This window comes from Solenopsis invicta, chromosome 6 (genome assembly GCF_016802725.1).
Source record: "Solenopsis invicta isolate M01_SB chromosome 6, UNIL_Sinv_3.0, whole genome shotgun sequence".
Lineage (NCBI taxonomy): Eukaryota > Metazoa > Arthropoda > Insecta > Hymenoptera > Formicidae > Solenopsis > Solenopsis invicta.
In genome coordinates, this window is record NC_052669.1 from 13868270 (window position 1) to 13884426 (window position 16157).

General features: G+C 35.7%; 3 protein-coding genes across 8 annotated transcripts in view; 2 read left to right on the forward strand and 1 right to left on the reverse strand.

The window, feature by feature from the left end:
- LOC105199835 (B9 domain-containing protein 2) overlaps positions 1 to 16157 on the reverse strand; it is a 61150-nt gene that overhangs the window by 33029 nt on the left and 11964 nt on the right. For 2 of the 6 annotated variants that reach the window (XM_039451127.1, XM_039451125.1), the window contains exon 3: positions 8240 to 8282. The exons of 3 other annotated variants lie outside the window; for them this stretch is intronic. The gene's annotated coding sequence lies outside the window, so the exon portion shown is untranslated. Of the gene's footprint in view, positions 1 to 8239; positions 8283 to 16157 lie in introns of those variants that run through there. One more of the 6 variants, XM_039451130.1, reaches the window with a different exon arrangement.
- LOC120358090 (zinc finger MYM-type protein 5-like) lies at positions 10725 to 11375 on the forward strand. Its single transcript, XM_039450810.1, has one exon. The coding sequence runs from the start codon at positions 10725 to 10727 to the stop codon at positions 11373 to 11375; it is 651 nt and encodes a 216-aa protein (XP_039306744.1).
- Positions 11388 to 13241, forward strand: LOC105204770 (zinc finger MYM-type protein 1-like). Its single transcript, XM_011173960.3, has one exon. It carries the CDS (start codon positions 11388 to 11390, stop codon positions 13239 to 13241), a length of 1854 nt encoding a protein of 617 aa, XP_011172262.3.

The window sequence follows — 16157 nt, forward strand, 5'->3', positions numbered from 1 at the left end:
TTTCTCTCCTGCCTCTACTTCTATTTTCCTCTTCAACATCTCCAATACTCCCGCTGTATTCCCACTGCGCCCCCTCCCCCGCTTTTTATCTCCATCGCCCTTGTCCCCGTCAGATCCTCATTCCCCATCCTTCCTTTCCGTCCGTCTCCACACACCTGTAACTCTCTTACCGTCCGCTCTCTCCTTACCTAGTCCGCCTATTTCTACTCCTCCTGCTCTCTGCTTGCGCGTGCGCACCTCGTCGCGCCGCTTGCCGACTCTCTTGCTTGTCCTGCCTTTATACTCACTGTACACTCCGTGCCCGTGCTCACGCTTGCGCGCTCCTTCCTTTCTTTCCCAACCTCCCCTTGTCCCCTTTTTGCTTCACTACTCCTGACCTTACTTCTACACTGCTCTCGCTTCCACACATACTCTCTTTCCTGCACTCCATTCGATCACTCTTCCTTCACTCATTCCACTTTTCCTCCCCACTCATTCTCCTCTCACACACTCTACTTTCCCCCTTCACTCCCCACAATTGCTCTTTGCCTCAAATAAAACCTCTCTTTTCACACATGTCTGCCCTCGCTCGCTCCGAAAACGGAAGTCCATATGTATTATAATACTGCCTTTCAAAGAATGGAGTCAGGAACAATAAAATAGGTCTTCTGGAAATAATTATAATATAATATAATATAATAGCAAGCATAAAGTAGCGGCTAGTTTGCTTTGCCTACGTAATCGTATATCTTTTATCTTCGCCTTCAATGTAATCGTATAAATTTGTGATTAGCCGCCGTCAAAATACACAATGCGACGGAGGATGCTCTTGCTGAGCAAGCTCTTTGTCAGTCTCAATTACACCGTCGCAAAATAAAGATTGTGATGTGTAAAAAATATAAAAATGGATCTTCGCGCGGAGAAGAAGAAGCAGATATTTGTACCTGTTTTTATGAACATTGTGGTATCCACCAGAATAGAACAACGCGCGGTACAATACCGCTTTGAACTTGCCTCCATCATTATTGTGGTAGATACCACAACAGGATGACGCATGGTACGAATGGTACCATCAAGTTAATTTGTTGAAAAAAACTAATAATAGTGTGGTAGTGGTGGTGGTGATGATGGTGGTGATGGTGGTGATGGTGGTGGTGATGGTGGTGGTGGTGGTGGTGGTGGTGGTGGTGGTGGTGGTGGTAGTGGTGGTGGTGGTGGCGGTGGTGGCGGACCGAAGTGGTGGTTAAACCGAGGCGGTGGCGGACCGAGGCGGAGGTGGTAAGTTTAAAAAATTATTTTTTTTATTTTCTCTGTCCGCGGATTTTGCGCGCGGCGGCAAAGGTGGCGGCGGCGGCGGGCCCCGCGGAAATAGTCGCAAAATTGCGCGCCGCAAAAATATCGGCGAATTCGCGCTCCACAAAAAACGCCGCGGAAATCGGCGCAGAAATTACCGCGGAAATGCTCCGCGGAAAAACGTCACAAAAAAGCGCCGCGGAAAAGCGCTACGAAAAAGCGTTGGAAAAAAGCGCTGCGAAAAAACGAGGCGGAAAAGTGCCGCAAAAAAGCGCCGGGGAATTGTAAATATATATATGTATACCAGGTGTATGCATAAGTTTTTTCCGGTTTTTCGGTAAAAAAAAAACACGTAATTTTCAAGGGAAATTAATTTTTTTTTGTTCAAAATATTAGCCATCGGCTTCTACACATTTCGTCCAACTTTCAGGTAATTTATGAAAACCATACCAGAAAAACTGCTTGTTTTTTGCGGCAAACCATTTGTCGAGCCATTTTCCAACTTCCTCGAAATTGCTGCCTCGAAGTACTGCTCTGCGAGCGCGTGCCCCATTGATGCGAAGAGGTGATAGTCAGATGGCGCCAGGTCTGGGGAGTACGGCGGGTGCGGAAAAATGTCCCATCCAAGAGATTTTAAGGTGTCTTTCACTGGTTTTGCTGTGTGAGACGGCGCATTGTCGTGTAACAAAATCACTTTGTCATGTCTTCTGGCCCATTCCGATCGTCTTTCGATTAATGCGTGGTTTAAATTAATCATTTGTTGGCGATAGCGTTGTGTATTAACGGTTTCGCCGGGCTTCGAGAGTTTATAATACACAATACCGCTCTGGTCCCACCAGACACAGAGCTTGGTCTTCTTGCCGAAGCGATTTGGCCTTGGTGTTGAGGGACCGGCTTCGCCAGATGAAAGCCACGATTTTTTCTGCTTCGGGTTTTCAAAATAAATCCATTCGTTTTTCGTCACCCGTCACAATTTAATACAAAAATGATTTCCTTTCGTGGCGTTAAAGCAGCATTTCACAAGTGACTTTGCGATTTTCCATTTGACGTTCATTCAAATTGTGTGGGACCCATTTACCGAGTTTATTGATCTTTACCATTGCTCGTAAACGTCTGCTAATTGTTTCTTGTGATACATGTAATGCTTCTGCTAATTGCCGTTGAGTTTGAGTTAGGTTATCATACAATAACTCCTGCAATTGCTCGTCTTCGCATTTTTGTGGTCTACCAGAGCGCTCACTGTCTTTCACATTGAAATCACCACTTTTAAATTGTCGAAACCATATCTCACATGTTCTAATCGATGGAGCGTGTTCACCATATGTTTCTACCAGCAAATGATGACTTTCAACAGCCTTTTTTTTGAATAAATAAAAAAAGCAATGCGAGCCGCAAATGTTGTTTTTCGGGCACAAAACTCGACATGATCACTGAACAATAAAACAAAGACGCTAGTTTTTGGCGGACTCAACTTGTCTGTGTTTGTAGTTCTATGTCAGACGAACAAAATGACGTATGTGTCAAATTAATACGCTGCGTACTTTTCGCTGGCGCAATCTCTTAGTGAAACCGGAAAGAACTTATGCATACACCTGGTATACATATATATATATATATATATACACACACACACACACACACACACACACACACACACACACACACACACACACACACACACACACACACACATACATATATATATAGGTATTTACCTGACACCTTGTATATATATATATATATATATATATATATATATATATATACAAGGTGTCAGGTAAATACCGCCTCTGGTTTCGTGGATTAATAGATCAAGTAAAACTGAGCAGTAAAGTCCTTTACCATATTTTAATACTCGCCATAGTTAACGAAATAAAAATTAATAAAGTCTGCGAATAAGCGCGTATCGCCGCGCGTATCACCGCGCGCAAGGACCGCCCGTCGATCACCGAGACATAGACAGCCGCGGCTGACGACGCGGCGCGGTCAGGAGGAAAAAGCAAAAGTAGTTACGGCCCATGAGCGGCGCGGCAAGGAGGGAGAAGGCCCCGGCTGCCTACGTCTCGTCGACCGGTGGGCGGTCCTTGGGCGCGGTGATACACGCGGTGATAAGCGCTCATTCTCAGACTTTATTAATTCTTATCTCGTTAACTATGGCCAGTATTCAAAAATGGTAAAGGACTTTTCTGCTCAGTTTTACTTGATCTATCAATCCACGAAACCAGGGGCGGTATTTACCTGACACCCTGTATACTGCCGATTTAAAGCCATGGAATTTCCCTTTCCCTAACATCATCATCCTCGGCGATTACATACCGTTCTGCCGCGCGGGTGTACCCCCACCTATTAATCGGTCCCACCTCTAGGTCAGTGGGTGATACCACCCACCATGAGGATCATCACTTACTCTATTGTATCACTCCCCACTCGCTGGTAGGACCCCGGGGGCTGACTCCTACACGCGGTCAGTACCGCGTGCTGATTTCTCACCTCCCACGTCAGACCTTGCGGATCACCACCCACTCCGCGGTAAGTACCGCGGGTACCCGCGCGCCTACATTTCCCCTCGCCCCTCACCTCCCCTCATTTCCCGATGGTTTTGAACCTGCCTATTACATCTACTTACATTAAAAGTGTGAGTGTACTACACACTCATAAAATTTTATTAAAAGTGTCGAGATCATTGTCGGATCCTCCCCTTGTTAGCACGCGCGTTTCTACGAGAAGGTCCACTATATTTTTAGCTTTTTTTATTTTGTTGGTTGAGCAGAATAGGCTGTACGTAAAACATGGATTATAGAAATTATTGTTATAAATGTTTTTATTAATGTCAACTTTGTCGTTGGACGCACAGCAGACATGAGATCATATACGCATATATATGCGAATTTTTGAACAATCAATGATTCTTTTCACTAGAGGACAAAAAAATTAACTTTTTATAATTGTGGATTTTTAAAATTTTGATTTTAAGTTATATCTTTAGCTATTTCTTAAAAAACGAAAAATTTTGGACTTTTGAAAAATGGTGGGGTAAAGTGGAACACCAAAAAAATTCAGTCAAAACAACCATAAAACCAACCTTAAATCTACTTCTAAGTTTAATCAACATTTGTAAATAATAAATAATTGAAAATAGAGCAATAAAATCCTTCCCTCTCTCTATAATAGCTATAGCATTTAAACTTATAATTCTTTGATGGTTCGCAGTTATTTTCACATTATAGTAATATTTAATATTAACTTTTTTCCGTGTATAAGTAAAAATATTTGAAATAATTAAAAAAATCATTTGATTTGTACTAATTCTTCAAAAAAAAACATGAAAAACTCATTTTACCCTACAACGTTAATTTGCTCACAATCATTCATTATCGAAACTAGATTAAGTTTCTACAATAATTCTTTTTTTATTGAGAAAAATTAGTAAAGTTCGTCAAATGAGCGCGTATTTTCTCTACCCATCGCGGAGACCGTCCGTCCGTCGCTAAACCATAGGCAGCCGCGGCAGGCAGCGCGGTAAGAAGGAAGAAACAGCAATGGCTTTCCCGTATCGTCTGACGCGGCTGCCTATGGTTTTGCAACGGACAGGCGATCTCCGCGTGCTGTAGGTAGAGAAAATTTCTCTTATTTCGATAACTATTGCGAATAATGAAAAATGGTAAAGAATTTTTCTTCTCAGTATGACTTGCTCTATTAACTCACGAGAGCATAAGTTTTAGTTTTCTAGCTGTATATATGTATATATACTACCAAAAGAAAATAGGGAACACTTTTTAGACACAAAAATTAGGCTATTTTTAAATGGCTGTAACTAGGAGAAAAATCATTGCAAATAAAAAACGAAAAAAGTATTTTGAAGCTTGAAATTTCAATTTTAACGTTGTATCAACAGATTTTCAAAGTTCTTTTAACTTCCTTGTTTTGTGCAGTAAAAAAGCACACCTTTTATTCCTTAAAATTTTGTACTTTTGACACCTTGCAGCTCGAAAAACAAATTTTTTTGGAACAATTCAAGTAAAGCTTCATAAACTACAACAATTTGCTTACAAAATGCTTTTCTTTAAATTTTTTTACGACTTTTTTTGATCGAGTTTGAAGCTAAACCTCGGCTAAACCTGAAGCTAAAGCATTTTTTACAAACAATATCCATATTCTGTAAAAAATCATCGTAGACAAAAAATTGAAAGAGCAAAAAAGTTAAAGCTCGAAGTTTCAGCTTTAACATCCAATCAATGGTTTTTAAAAATTCTCTTAATTTCTCAGTGCTATGTTCCAAAAGGATGTACTATTTTTTTCCTTAAAGTTACATATTTTTGACAGCTTGTAGCTCAATAAAAAAATTTTTCTCGACAAATAAAATACAAGTGCCATAGTATGACATTTTCTCTACAAAATACTTTTTTTAAAATTTTCTTAACAATAAGATTTTTTTTTAACCGAATTACAAAACTTTGAAAAAACATTTTTTTTACAGTACATTTTTCCGAAAAATGACGTTTACCGCCAACATTAGCATTATCCAATGTGCACCACGTGACTGGAAGTTGCCGGTCGGATTTTTGCACATCGTGTGCGTGCGTGCGTGCATGTGTGTATGTGTGTGTGTGCGGAACGTTATGCTAAGTTTGTCTTAAAGTTTCTCTCAATTTTTCAAAATTTTTTTATGTCGTTACTCGAGAACGAAAACGAGAACGAAGACTTTCTCTCAAACGGTTGCAAATTGTTTGTTCGCATACATGACGCAAATAAATATTATAGCGAATACTTTTTGCGGTAATTATTTATCTTTGTAAGGCATAACGAATAATGTCTCAATCTTGTCTATTTATTGTTATTCGAGAACAACACTGTTTTCACGTCTCGTGTAATATCCTGTGTCTTGTGATATCGTGACCAGCTCTACTCAATACGCACACGAATGCACCAATACCTTGCGCCACATAACGCATACTAAAACTTTTTTACAAAAACGCGATTATGCGTGCAACTTTTACTGCCAATAAATGGCTAATAAGTCTACGTGGCATTTTGAAAATTTCGTGTCGCTTATCACACTGCAAGAATCGTACTTTTTTTATCTTTATCTGAAAAGAAATTCTCTCTTTAGAAAAAGAAAATCTCTATTTAGATAACGATGACTATATGTAAACATATAGTTATCTTACTCTAAAGAAAATCTCTTTTTAGACAAAGATAACTATAGGTAAACATTGCATGCATAATATAATAAAATTTTATTTAGTACGCCGGCGATTCTAGCAGTATGATAAGCAACACGAAATTTTTAAAATGCCGCTTAGACATTTATCGGCAGTGGAAGTTGCACACATAATCGAGCTTTTGCAAGGTTTTAGTATGCGTTATGTGGCGCAAGGTATTGGTACATCCGTGTCCGTAGTGAGTTGAGCTTGGTCACGAGGTTGAGACACAGAATATTACACGGGACATTACACGAGACCTGAAGACAAGGTAGTTCTCAAATAACAACAAATAGATAAGATCAAGACATTGTTCGTTATGCATTACAAAGACAAATAATTACCGCAAAAAGTATTCGCAATAACATTTATTTGCGCCATGTATGCAAACAAACAATTTGCAACCGTTTGAGAGAAGCCTTTGTTCTCGTTTTCGTTCTTGAGTAATAACATAACAAAATTTAGAATTGAGAAAAACTTTGTAACAAACTTAGCATAACATTTTGCAGGATTGGATTGTAAGATGCATAATAGGTGAAAACGCTTACAAGTGATAATTAATTAGAGAAGAGAAAGCACAATATTAAACACACGCACACACTTACACACACTAACACACACACACACACACACACACACACACACACACACACACGCACGCACGCACGCACGAAAGGCACGCACGCACGCACGCACACACACTTACACACACGCGCGCGCGCTCGCGCAAACACACATGATGTGCACAAATCCAACCGGCAACCTCTACGTGGTACACATTGGCCAATGCTAATGTTAATATTGGTGGTAAACGACATTTTTTGGAAAAATGTACTGTAAAAAGATATGTTTCTTTGAAGTTTTGTAAAAAACTTCGGTCAAAAGGAATGGTAGAAAAATTTAAAAAAATATATATTTTTTAGAGAAAATGTCATACTTTATAGCACTTGCATTTCATTTGTCAAGAAAAACTTTTTTATTGTGCTACAAGCTGTCAAAAATATGTAATTTTAAGGAAAAAAACAGTGCATTCTTTTTAAAACATAGCACTTAGGAATTGAGAAAATTTTTGAAAACCACTGATTAGATGTTAAAGCTGAAACTTTGAGCTTTAAAATGCTTTTCTAATTTTTTGTCTGCGATGATTTTTCACGGAGTACGGATATTATTTGTAAAAAATTCAGGTTTAGCTTTAAAATTGCGTAACTTGGTAAAAAAAAAATCGTTAAAAAATTAAAAAAAAGCATTTTGTAGGCAAAATGTTGTAATTTATGAAGCTTTACTTGAATTGTTGGAAAAAAATTCGTTTGTTGAGCTGCAAAGTGTCAAAGGTACGAAAGTTTAAGGAACAAAATACGGTGTGCTTCTTTACTGTACAAGACAAGGAAGTTAAAAAAACTTTGAAAATTTGTTGATACAGCGTTAAAGTTAAAACTTTAATTTTTAAAATGCTTTTTCCATTTTTTATTTACGATGATTTTTCGCCGAATTACAGCCATTTGAAAATAGCCTAATTTTTGGTATGTGGAAAGTGTTTCCTATGTTTTTCGAGTTATATATATATATATATATATATATATATATATACACACAGGGTGATTCAGAACGACCCATGTGTCCCTGTAAAGACGTGTTCTTGAATAAATTCTGAGACGATTTTTCCTGTACAAAAATTATATCCGACTCTTACTTTTTGAATAATAAGACGATAAACTTAGCGAATCACGGGCCGTGTACACATGGTAGACAAAGGCGGTGCAACTTACCGTCCGACGCTGGCGCTTACCACATGGGTCGTTCTGAATCACCCTGTATATATATATATATATATATACACATATATACATATATGTACAAAGTGTGGCAGAGAAATAATGAAATTGACTCTTTTTTACAACAATTTTATTTTATTTTTGTATATCAATGTTATCCCCCTTTAAGTAGTTTTGTTGGGCATCTATACATCGGCGGAGGTGTTGTTTCTAGTTTTCGTAGCACTGCTGGAAGGACTTAACTGGTATCATCTTCAGCTCCTCGGTTACGCTTCTTTGGATGTTATCGATAGTACCAAAATGACGTCCTTTTAAATGGTTTTTGATCTTGGGGTTTTTGATTAAAGAAAGTCACACGGACAGAGATCCGGCGAATAGGAGGGCAGGGAACCACAGAAATCTATTTTTTTGTTAAAAAAAGAAGGAATAAAAGGATTTCGAAAAAGGGAAAAAAGAAATTTCTATGGTTCCCCAGCCCCCCTATACCCCGGATCTCAATCTGTATGACTTTTTTTATTTCCGTCAAAAACCACTTAAAAGGTCGTCATCTTGGTACCATCAATAACCAAAGGAGCGTAACCGAGCAGCTGAAGGTGATTTCAGTTGAGATTTTCCAACAGTGCTACGAAGACTAGAAACGACGCTTCCGCCGATGTAAAGTTGCTCAAGGAAATTACTTTGAGAGGAATATTGATGTATAAGAATGAAATAAAATTGTTGCAAAAAAAATCAGTCTCATTACTTTTTTGCCACACCACGTATATATATAAGTTTCATTCACACACTATATGGGTTGCATAGACCCTAACAAAACTATGCTGACGTGCCGTTCACATTTTAGTTGACCAAAAAAGTTGATCAAGCATATCAATCAAAAGAGGAGATTTCAAACTTTTTTTACGTTCTGGTCCAAATCTCCTATCACATTCTGTCTTGACACAGTAAGCGTTTGAAACTTTATATGGGACCTCTCATATTCACTTATGTGTGTTAATAATTAAAAAATTATAGCTTTAAGATAATAATATAATTATAGCTAGATGATATATAATAATTGAGATTCTGCGCATGTTAAGTATGGCTGAATAATTTTTTAAATATGAATACGAATCTTCAGTGTTATTAAATACAAAACAAAATTTAATTAACTTTTTAATTCAAATTAATATTATGAGAACTAGATTAGAATAAGTAAATAAATTGCAAAAATTAAAATTTATATAATGATTTAGGATTTAAGTGTTTAAAATCGTATTTTGCAACTAACTTGTAACTGACAAAAAAAGAATAAGATGAAATTTTTGCAGTATCCATTTCAAATATAAATCAATTCCCTCAGGATTCTAGGTTTTTTTAGGAATTTTAAACAAAGTTCTAAATAAGATTAGAGAATATTTTAATGTAGCTTTAAAATATATTTATTTTATTATACATGCTTTTTAATATTCTTTAAATATGTTATCATGAAGAAAAACCAGCTAAGATTGAATATTAAATTGAAAAAAACTGCTAAAAGAAATAATATGAACTATAATGACACTCTGTCTACAATATGTATGCATATGTACAGGGCCGCCGAGAGGGCGGGGCAGGGAGGGCTATATCCCCGGGGCCCGGACTCTCATAGGGGGCCCGCGGCCACGGATTTTAGCACAAAAGAAGTAACCTTTTGTTTTAATAAAAAACATGGTTTTAAAAAAATAATATTCATAGAGGGGAAGTTCATGTTTATACACAATCTATAAATTATAATTCATAGAGTTAAACATAAGGAGATAATTGATGATGTTCTTATTATATATTTATATCAAAGACATAAATCTAAATACGACATAGGAGTAGACAACGCAGAATCTTTTAATTTTTACTCGCAGCATATCTAGTTTAGACACATCAAATCATACCGTCTTATTTGTTTTACATTTGTATTGTAGAAGCTCGCTAAATACGCGATGTAACTTGCATAGAATAGAGCTGCAAACTAATTGACTGACTCGCGTCGCTCTCTTATTTATTCTTTTCAAAATCGGCTTACCGGAGTCACCGGAGAATAAAACAAGCCACTATCAGTTACCTCCGATCTCCGCCAGCGTTCTCATGTTACGTCTCGAAATCCGCAGTGCCGCAGTTCGCTTGTCGCTTAAATCAAAGTCGCGTATACGTGCGCTTTCAATTCTTTTACGATCATATAGCATGAAGTTGAAAAAAGTTGTAACATAGATTGTTATTTATTTCTGGATTTTATATAAGACACCGTGTTGGATTCATAGATATTATTTGACTGCAATTTCCAGAAAGGTAAGAGCAGAAAAAACGTGTGTTGGAATTGTAATTGTACTCGTGTTACGATTAAAACTGGCACATAATTATTTAGATCCGATAATTAGGTACCTCGTTCGACAATATATTTTCAAATCGATTATTCACTCATGTCTGTTTCTTTGACAGGAAGTGTGTGTTTGAAATAATAGTATTAAAAATGAGCTACAAATATAAATCAGGAGCACAAAAGAGGAAGGAAAAAGAAGAGTGGGAGAAAAACCTTAAAGACGCATCAAAAAAACAACTTTCTTTGTCCAGATTTTTAAAGCCTTCTACTTCTCAAGACGCAACTTCATTAGAGCTCTTTTCAACGTCAGAACCTTCGACATCACATAAAGACAAAATTCAGTCTGTTTGCGTTGATGCTGACACTGATAATCATACTCTTCCAAATAATTTAATATTAATGTCTTCAGCATCGTCAACGCCAATCACTAAAACATATTTCGATGTAGGATCGCCCACCTTTAACATTGAAATTGATATTACAAAATCGCACGAAAAGTTGCCTGAAAGTTTTCTAGAAGATAGTACAGGAGGTGTACTGCCGATCTCCATCTTTAAGAAGAAACTAGCGAATGGTGAATTTGTGCCTAGAGATTGGTTAGTATGGAGTAGAACAAAGAAAGCCCTCTATTGTCTGCCATGCAGAATTTTCAGCAGACTTCCACAATCTCAACGATCAGCTTTAACATCATCTGAAGGTTATTCCACTACACAAAAGTGGAAGAAATTACATGACAAAGTACCTGAACATGAGAGAAGTGCTTCGCACAAGAATTGTTACATCGCATGGAAAACGGAATAGAGAAAATTGAAAATGGACACTTCATTAAGTGGCTTATTGTTTAAGTCTATACAATATGAGCAAGAAGTGTGGAAAGAAATCTTAAAGCGACTACTTCATGTAACTTTGTTTTTATGTGAGAGGGGTTTGGCTTTTCGCGGAGACAGTAACAGAATTGGAGACCTTTTCAATGGTAATTTTCTTGGACTTCTCGAACTTCTAGCAATATATGATCCGATCCTAAATGACCATTTACGGAAAGTGCGTCACTCGCAAGAAACCGGTACAAGACTACAGGTACACTATTTATCATCAGATATTCAGAACGAGTTTATAGATATCTGCGCAGCCGAAGTAATAAACTATATTCTTCAAGAACGTGAAAAAGCAAAGTATTTTGCAATAATTGTGGATGCAACCCCAGACTCTGCTCACATTGAACAAACGGTATTTTTAATAAGATATGTAAATTTGACCGATGAAGCTGAAGGAATTTATAAAATCGAAGAGCGTTTTTTGACATTTGCTGATTGTGCTCAAAAAACAGGGGAAGTCATTACCCAGCTTACAGTATCAAAACTTGAGCAATTTAAAATTCCTTTAGCAGATTGTCGAGGACAAGGCTACGACAACGGCAGCAACATGAAAGGTGCTCATAAAGGGGTGCAGGCAAAAATACTGGCTGTCAACAATCTAGTGATCTATTCTGCTTGCGCCTGCCACTCTATCAATCTTTGCGGAGTGCATGCAGCTGAGAGTTGTAGTGCTGCCCTTACATTCTTCGGAGTTATACAAAAATTGTATAATTTATTTAGTTCCAGTCCCCAAAGATGGGAAATATTACAGAAGAAAATAGGTCACTCTCTGCACTCAACCTCTAAAACTCGCTGGTCTGCCAGAATCGAGAGTGTAAAACCTTTTGCTGCTCATCTCCCAGGAATAGCGGAAGCACTGAATGAGTTGTCACATCTCAACTTATCAGCAGAGTCTCAGCGTGACGTCAATGGGCTCAAGAATTATGTACGGACATTCAAATGTTTAGTTATGTCATCAATTTGGGTGAAAATTTTAAAACCTATTGACATAGTCAATAAAATAATTCAGGCTCGAGGGGCAACAGTTGATGTTACTTGCAAAAATTTAAGTAGTTTAATAGCAGAGTTGAAGGCTTTACGTGATGAAGGATGGGAGAATATTTTGAATGAAGCTGTCATCGTGGCCAAAAATATCGGATGGCCAGAATCTTTCCAAGAGGAAACAAAGAGGGGTCGTAAGCGAAGAAAAATGGCAGACGAAGAAGAAGATGAAGACGACGGAGCAGGACAAGTAACTGCAGATGTGACATTCAAAAGAGAAGTTTTCTATGTTATTTTAGATCAAGTGATTGAAGACCTAACTGAGCGCTTTAAATCTATGCAAGAGCTTTGTGAAAACTTTTCCGTCCTTTGGAAAATGCGCTCTATGTTAAAGGACGAAATTGAAAAACGAGCAACTAATTTGGTGCGCAAGTATTCTATAGATCTGCAGTATGAGCTTGTGAATGAAGCAGAGGATTTGAAAACCATTTACGTTGCAAATTTCGGTGAAGAAACTCTGCAACCTTTAGAACTATTGAATGCTCTTCAAAAAATGAATCTTGCTTGTTTGTTTCCTAATTTGTGCATCGCTCTCCGTATCTTCCTAACAATTCCCGCAACAGTAGCTAGTGCTGAAAGGTCATTTTCTACTCTGAAGCGAGTTAAGAGTGTTCTGCGTTCCACCATGTCTCAGGATAGGCTATCCAGCCTGGGTGTGTTGGCTGTGGAAGCTGAACTCGCGAGACAAGTCAACATGGAGAGTTTAATTAACGATTTTGCTTCAAAAAAGGCCAGAAAATGCAATATTTAAATATCATTGTGCAATACGTATGTGTAATAATGTAAGCCAGCTTGTGTAATGCAGATTGTAGTGAGCTTTGCCTTTTCGTGTGCAATGTATTTAAGTATTTATATACAAGTAAATATTTACAATTATAATTAAATATTTATAATTATAAGTAAATATTTATAATTAAAAATTTTATGATTAGTAGTATTTTTTATTGATTTACACTGGCTGTACTTTGTGAAGAGTTTTCTACCGACTTCTACAGTTCGCTTTGATGGCAAAAAGAATATTTTTTTGTAACTTGTAGAGTTGCCTTTGAAGGAGGGAGAACAGTAATTTTAAACAACATAATGTCAAATCAAGACATTAGGTATTTTAAAGACGTATAATAAAAATCGTTTAAAGGCGTCTTTAAGATATCTTATGTCTCGATTTATAACATGCACTGTAAAAAATTTGTGTAAAATTACAACTATTATAGTGGGTAATTTTGAGACCCACTATAATAATTGTAAATTTACACATGTTTGTATTTGCAATATACAAATACAAGTACAATTTACTTGTATATTGCAAAAACAAACTTGTGTAAATTTATAATTATTATAGTGGGTCGCAAAATTGCCCATTATAATAGTTGTAAAAAATTACAAACTTTTTTACAGTGTGTTGTCTGAAATAGTAGCCCTGGGGCCCGGCAAACCTCTCGGCGGCCCTGCATATGTATGTATGTGTATGTGTGTGTGTGTGTGTGTGTGTACGAGTATACATATATATATATATATATATATATATATATATATATATATATATACATACACACAGAGTGTTCCAGTATAAGTGGCCATCCCCCTTTATCTCGTAAACTAACAGAGATAGACCCAATAAATATAACATTAAATTAAATGGTTTAAACGAAACTTTATTGTGAGCACAGTGGTTACTTACAGAAATTATCTATGTTAAAGAACAAAGAAACATGCACAATTTTTGCATGGTAAAGTAAATATTTTTATATGATAAAAGTTGTAGCGTTTTTCTAACGAATACAATGATATATGCCCAGCAAACACCAAATATAAATGTAATATAACGTAGGAGCAACATGTAATATAACAGATGTTTTCTTCTAATTATATTATAATTATGTAACCTTCCTTTAAATATAACTTGGTTATAAAACTGTTATAAAACTCCGTTATTTACATGTAATACTACCGAATAATAACATAACTGCAATGTTGCGTATTATCTAACAACTATTACATTGACAGTATGATGATGTTATATAATTTGAATTACGCGGGATTTCAACCTAATAGCATTACATTGCACGCTTCCGTTCTTTCCGTTGGTTCTCATCATAGGAGAAGGACGCCGTTGCAACTCCTGAAGATAATCCAAGGTAATCTTGTCACTTTTTCAATCAAACTGTAATTCATTGAACGTAATGTAAAGGTACGAAGTTTTTTTATGTTTATTAATTTATATAATACTTATGAAATATAAAAAGTAGATTAAGATCAAATTTGCATAATTAGAGGATAAAATTGAAAGTCGCATATAAAATCAGAGATTGGCACAATTGTTTTAAAAGTAAAATATATTTTTCCCTTGATGCTCCACGTTAAATTGTTTTAAGTGTGATAATTGCAAAAAATTACTAATATTTGTTAACATTAAAATTTATTAATTTTTTCGTTAATTTCATTTTAATGTAATATATTTTATTGCATTTGTTCTTCATGTAACATTTAACTAAATTAATTTTAAACATAACATTGTTTTTACTCAACAAATTTGTCCTATCTTATTTTTCCATCAGTCTGATGAATATTGGTGATGGCTGCAAATCAGTTTTTACATTGGTTTGATATCAATCTCTGGACTTATACTGTCTGATCGGTCGATTTCATCTCTTCGGTCAACTGCTATCAAGATACAGTGTGAAATACGTTTTCTACATTATTACTTGATTTTGCATAGTGTTCAGATATCAGAAATTGGCACAATTGTTTTAAAAGTAAAATATATTTTTTCTTTGATGCTCCACATTAAATTGTTTTGAGTGTGATGATTGCAAAAAATTACTAATATTTTTTAACATTAAAATTTACTTTAATTATTTTATCTCTTTTCAAGGAGAGGTTATGTCGCGTCACGTCAGTCTCACAGAAGCGGAATTTGATAACATTGTGGCAGAATAGTTTCGATTTGCAAAGTAATGCCAACAACGAGAAAATAAGGAAAATGCTGCTGACATTAATATATTATCGTATTGTACGTATTAATTAACATAGAAAAAGCATTATATTAAAATAATACTTATTATTTAAATGTTAAAATCTTTAACATGATAATTAACGTTTTAAAAAATGTTATGTAGTCGATAACGATTACATTTTAACTCATTTTTATTTCTTTATACACATACATTTATAGATACACATACATTTATATATACCAAAGCATTAATTATTAATAATATCGATAAAAGTGTACTATTTGAAATTAAATACCTTTAAATGGAGCCGCACTTTTTGTACACTTTGTTCGTATGAAGTATTAGTTAATAAAATCTCTATACAAGAGTTGATATCAAAATTATATATCACAAATTTCGGTGTATGTGTATAAAAGATTATATTATGTTATTGTGACACATTAATTTGTAATTTTTCAGTTTCGATTTAAATTTTATTTTTGCTCATAACTGCAAGATTTGCTATGATCTCAGTAAATAAAATATGCATTATACCTACGGCAAAAATAATTATTAACAAATTGTATTTTTGTTCTTTAAGACACTTATGTTTTAATATAATTTCAGTAGAAAAAATATGCAGTATGTATGCAGTAAATATAATTACTTACACATTGCATTTTTCCACGTGTTTCTTTTTATTATATTAATATATATTTTGTTAAAACTTTAAT

Coding starts and splice junctions, on each gene's coding strand:
- LOC120358090 (XM_039450810.1), top strand. CDS start 10,725: ATGAGCTACAAATATAAATCAGGAGCACAAAAGAGGAAGGAAAAAGAA.
- LOC105204770 (XM_011173960.3), top strand. CDS start 11,388: ATGGACACTTCATTAAGTGGCTTATTGTTTAAGTCTATACAATATGAG.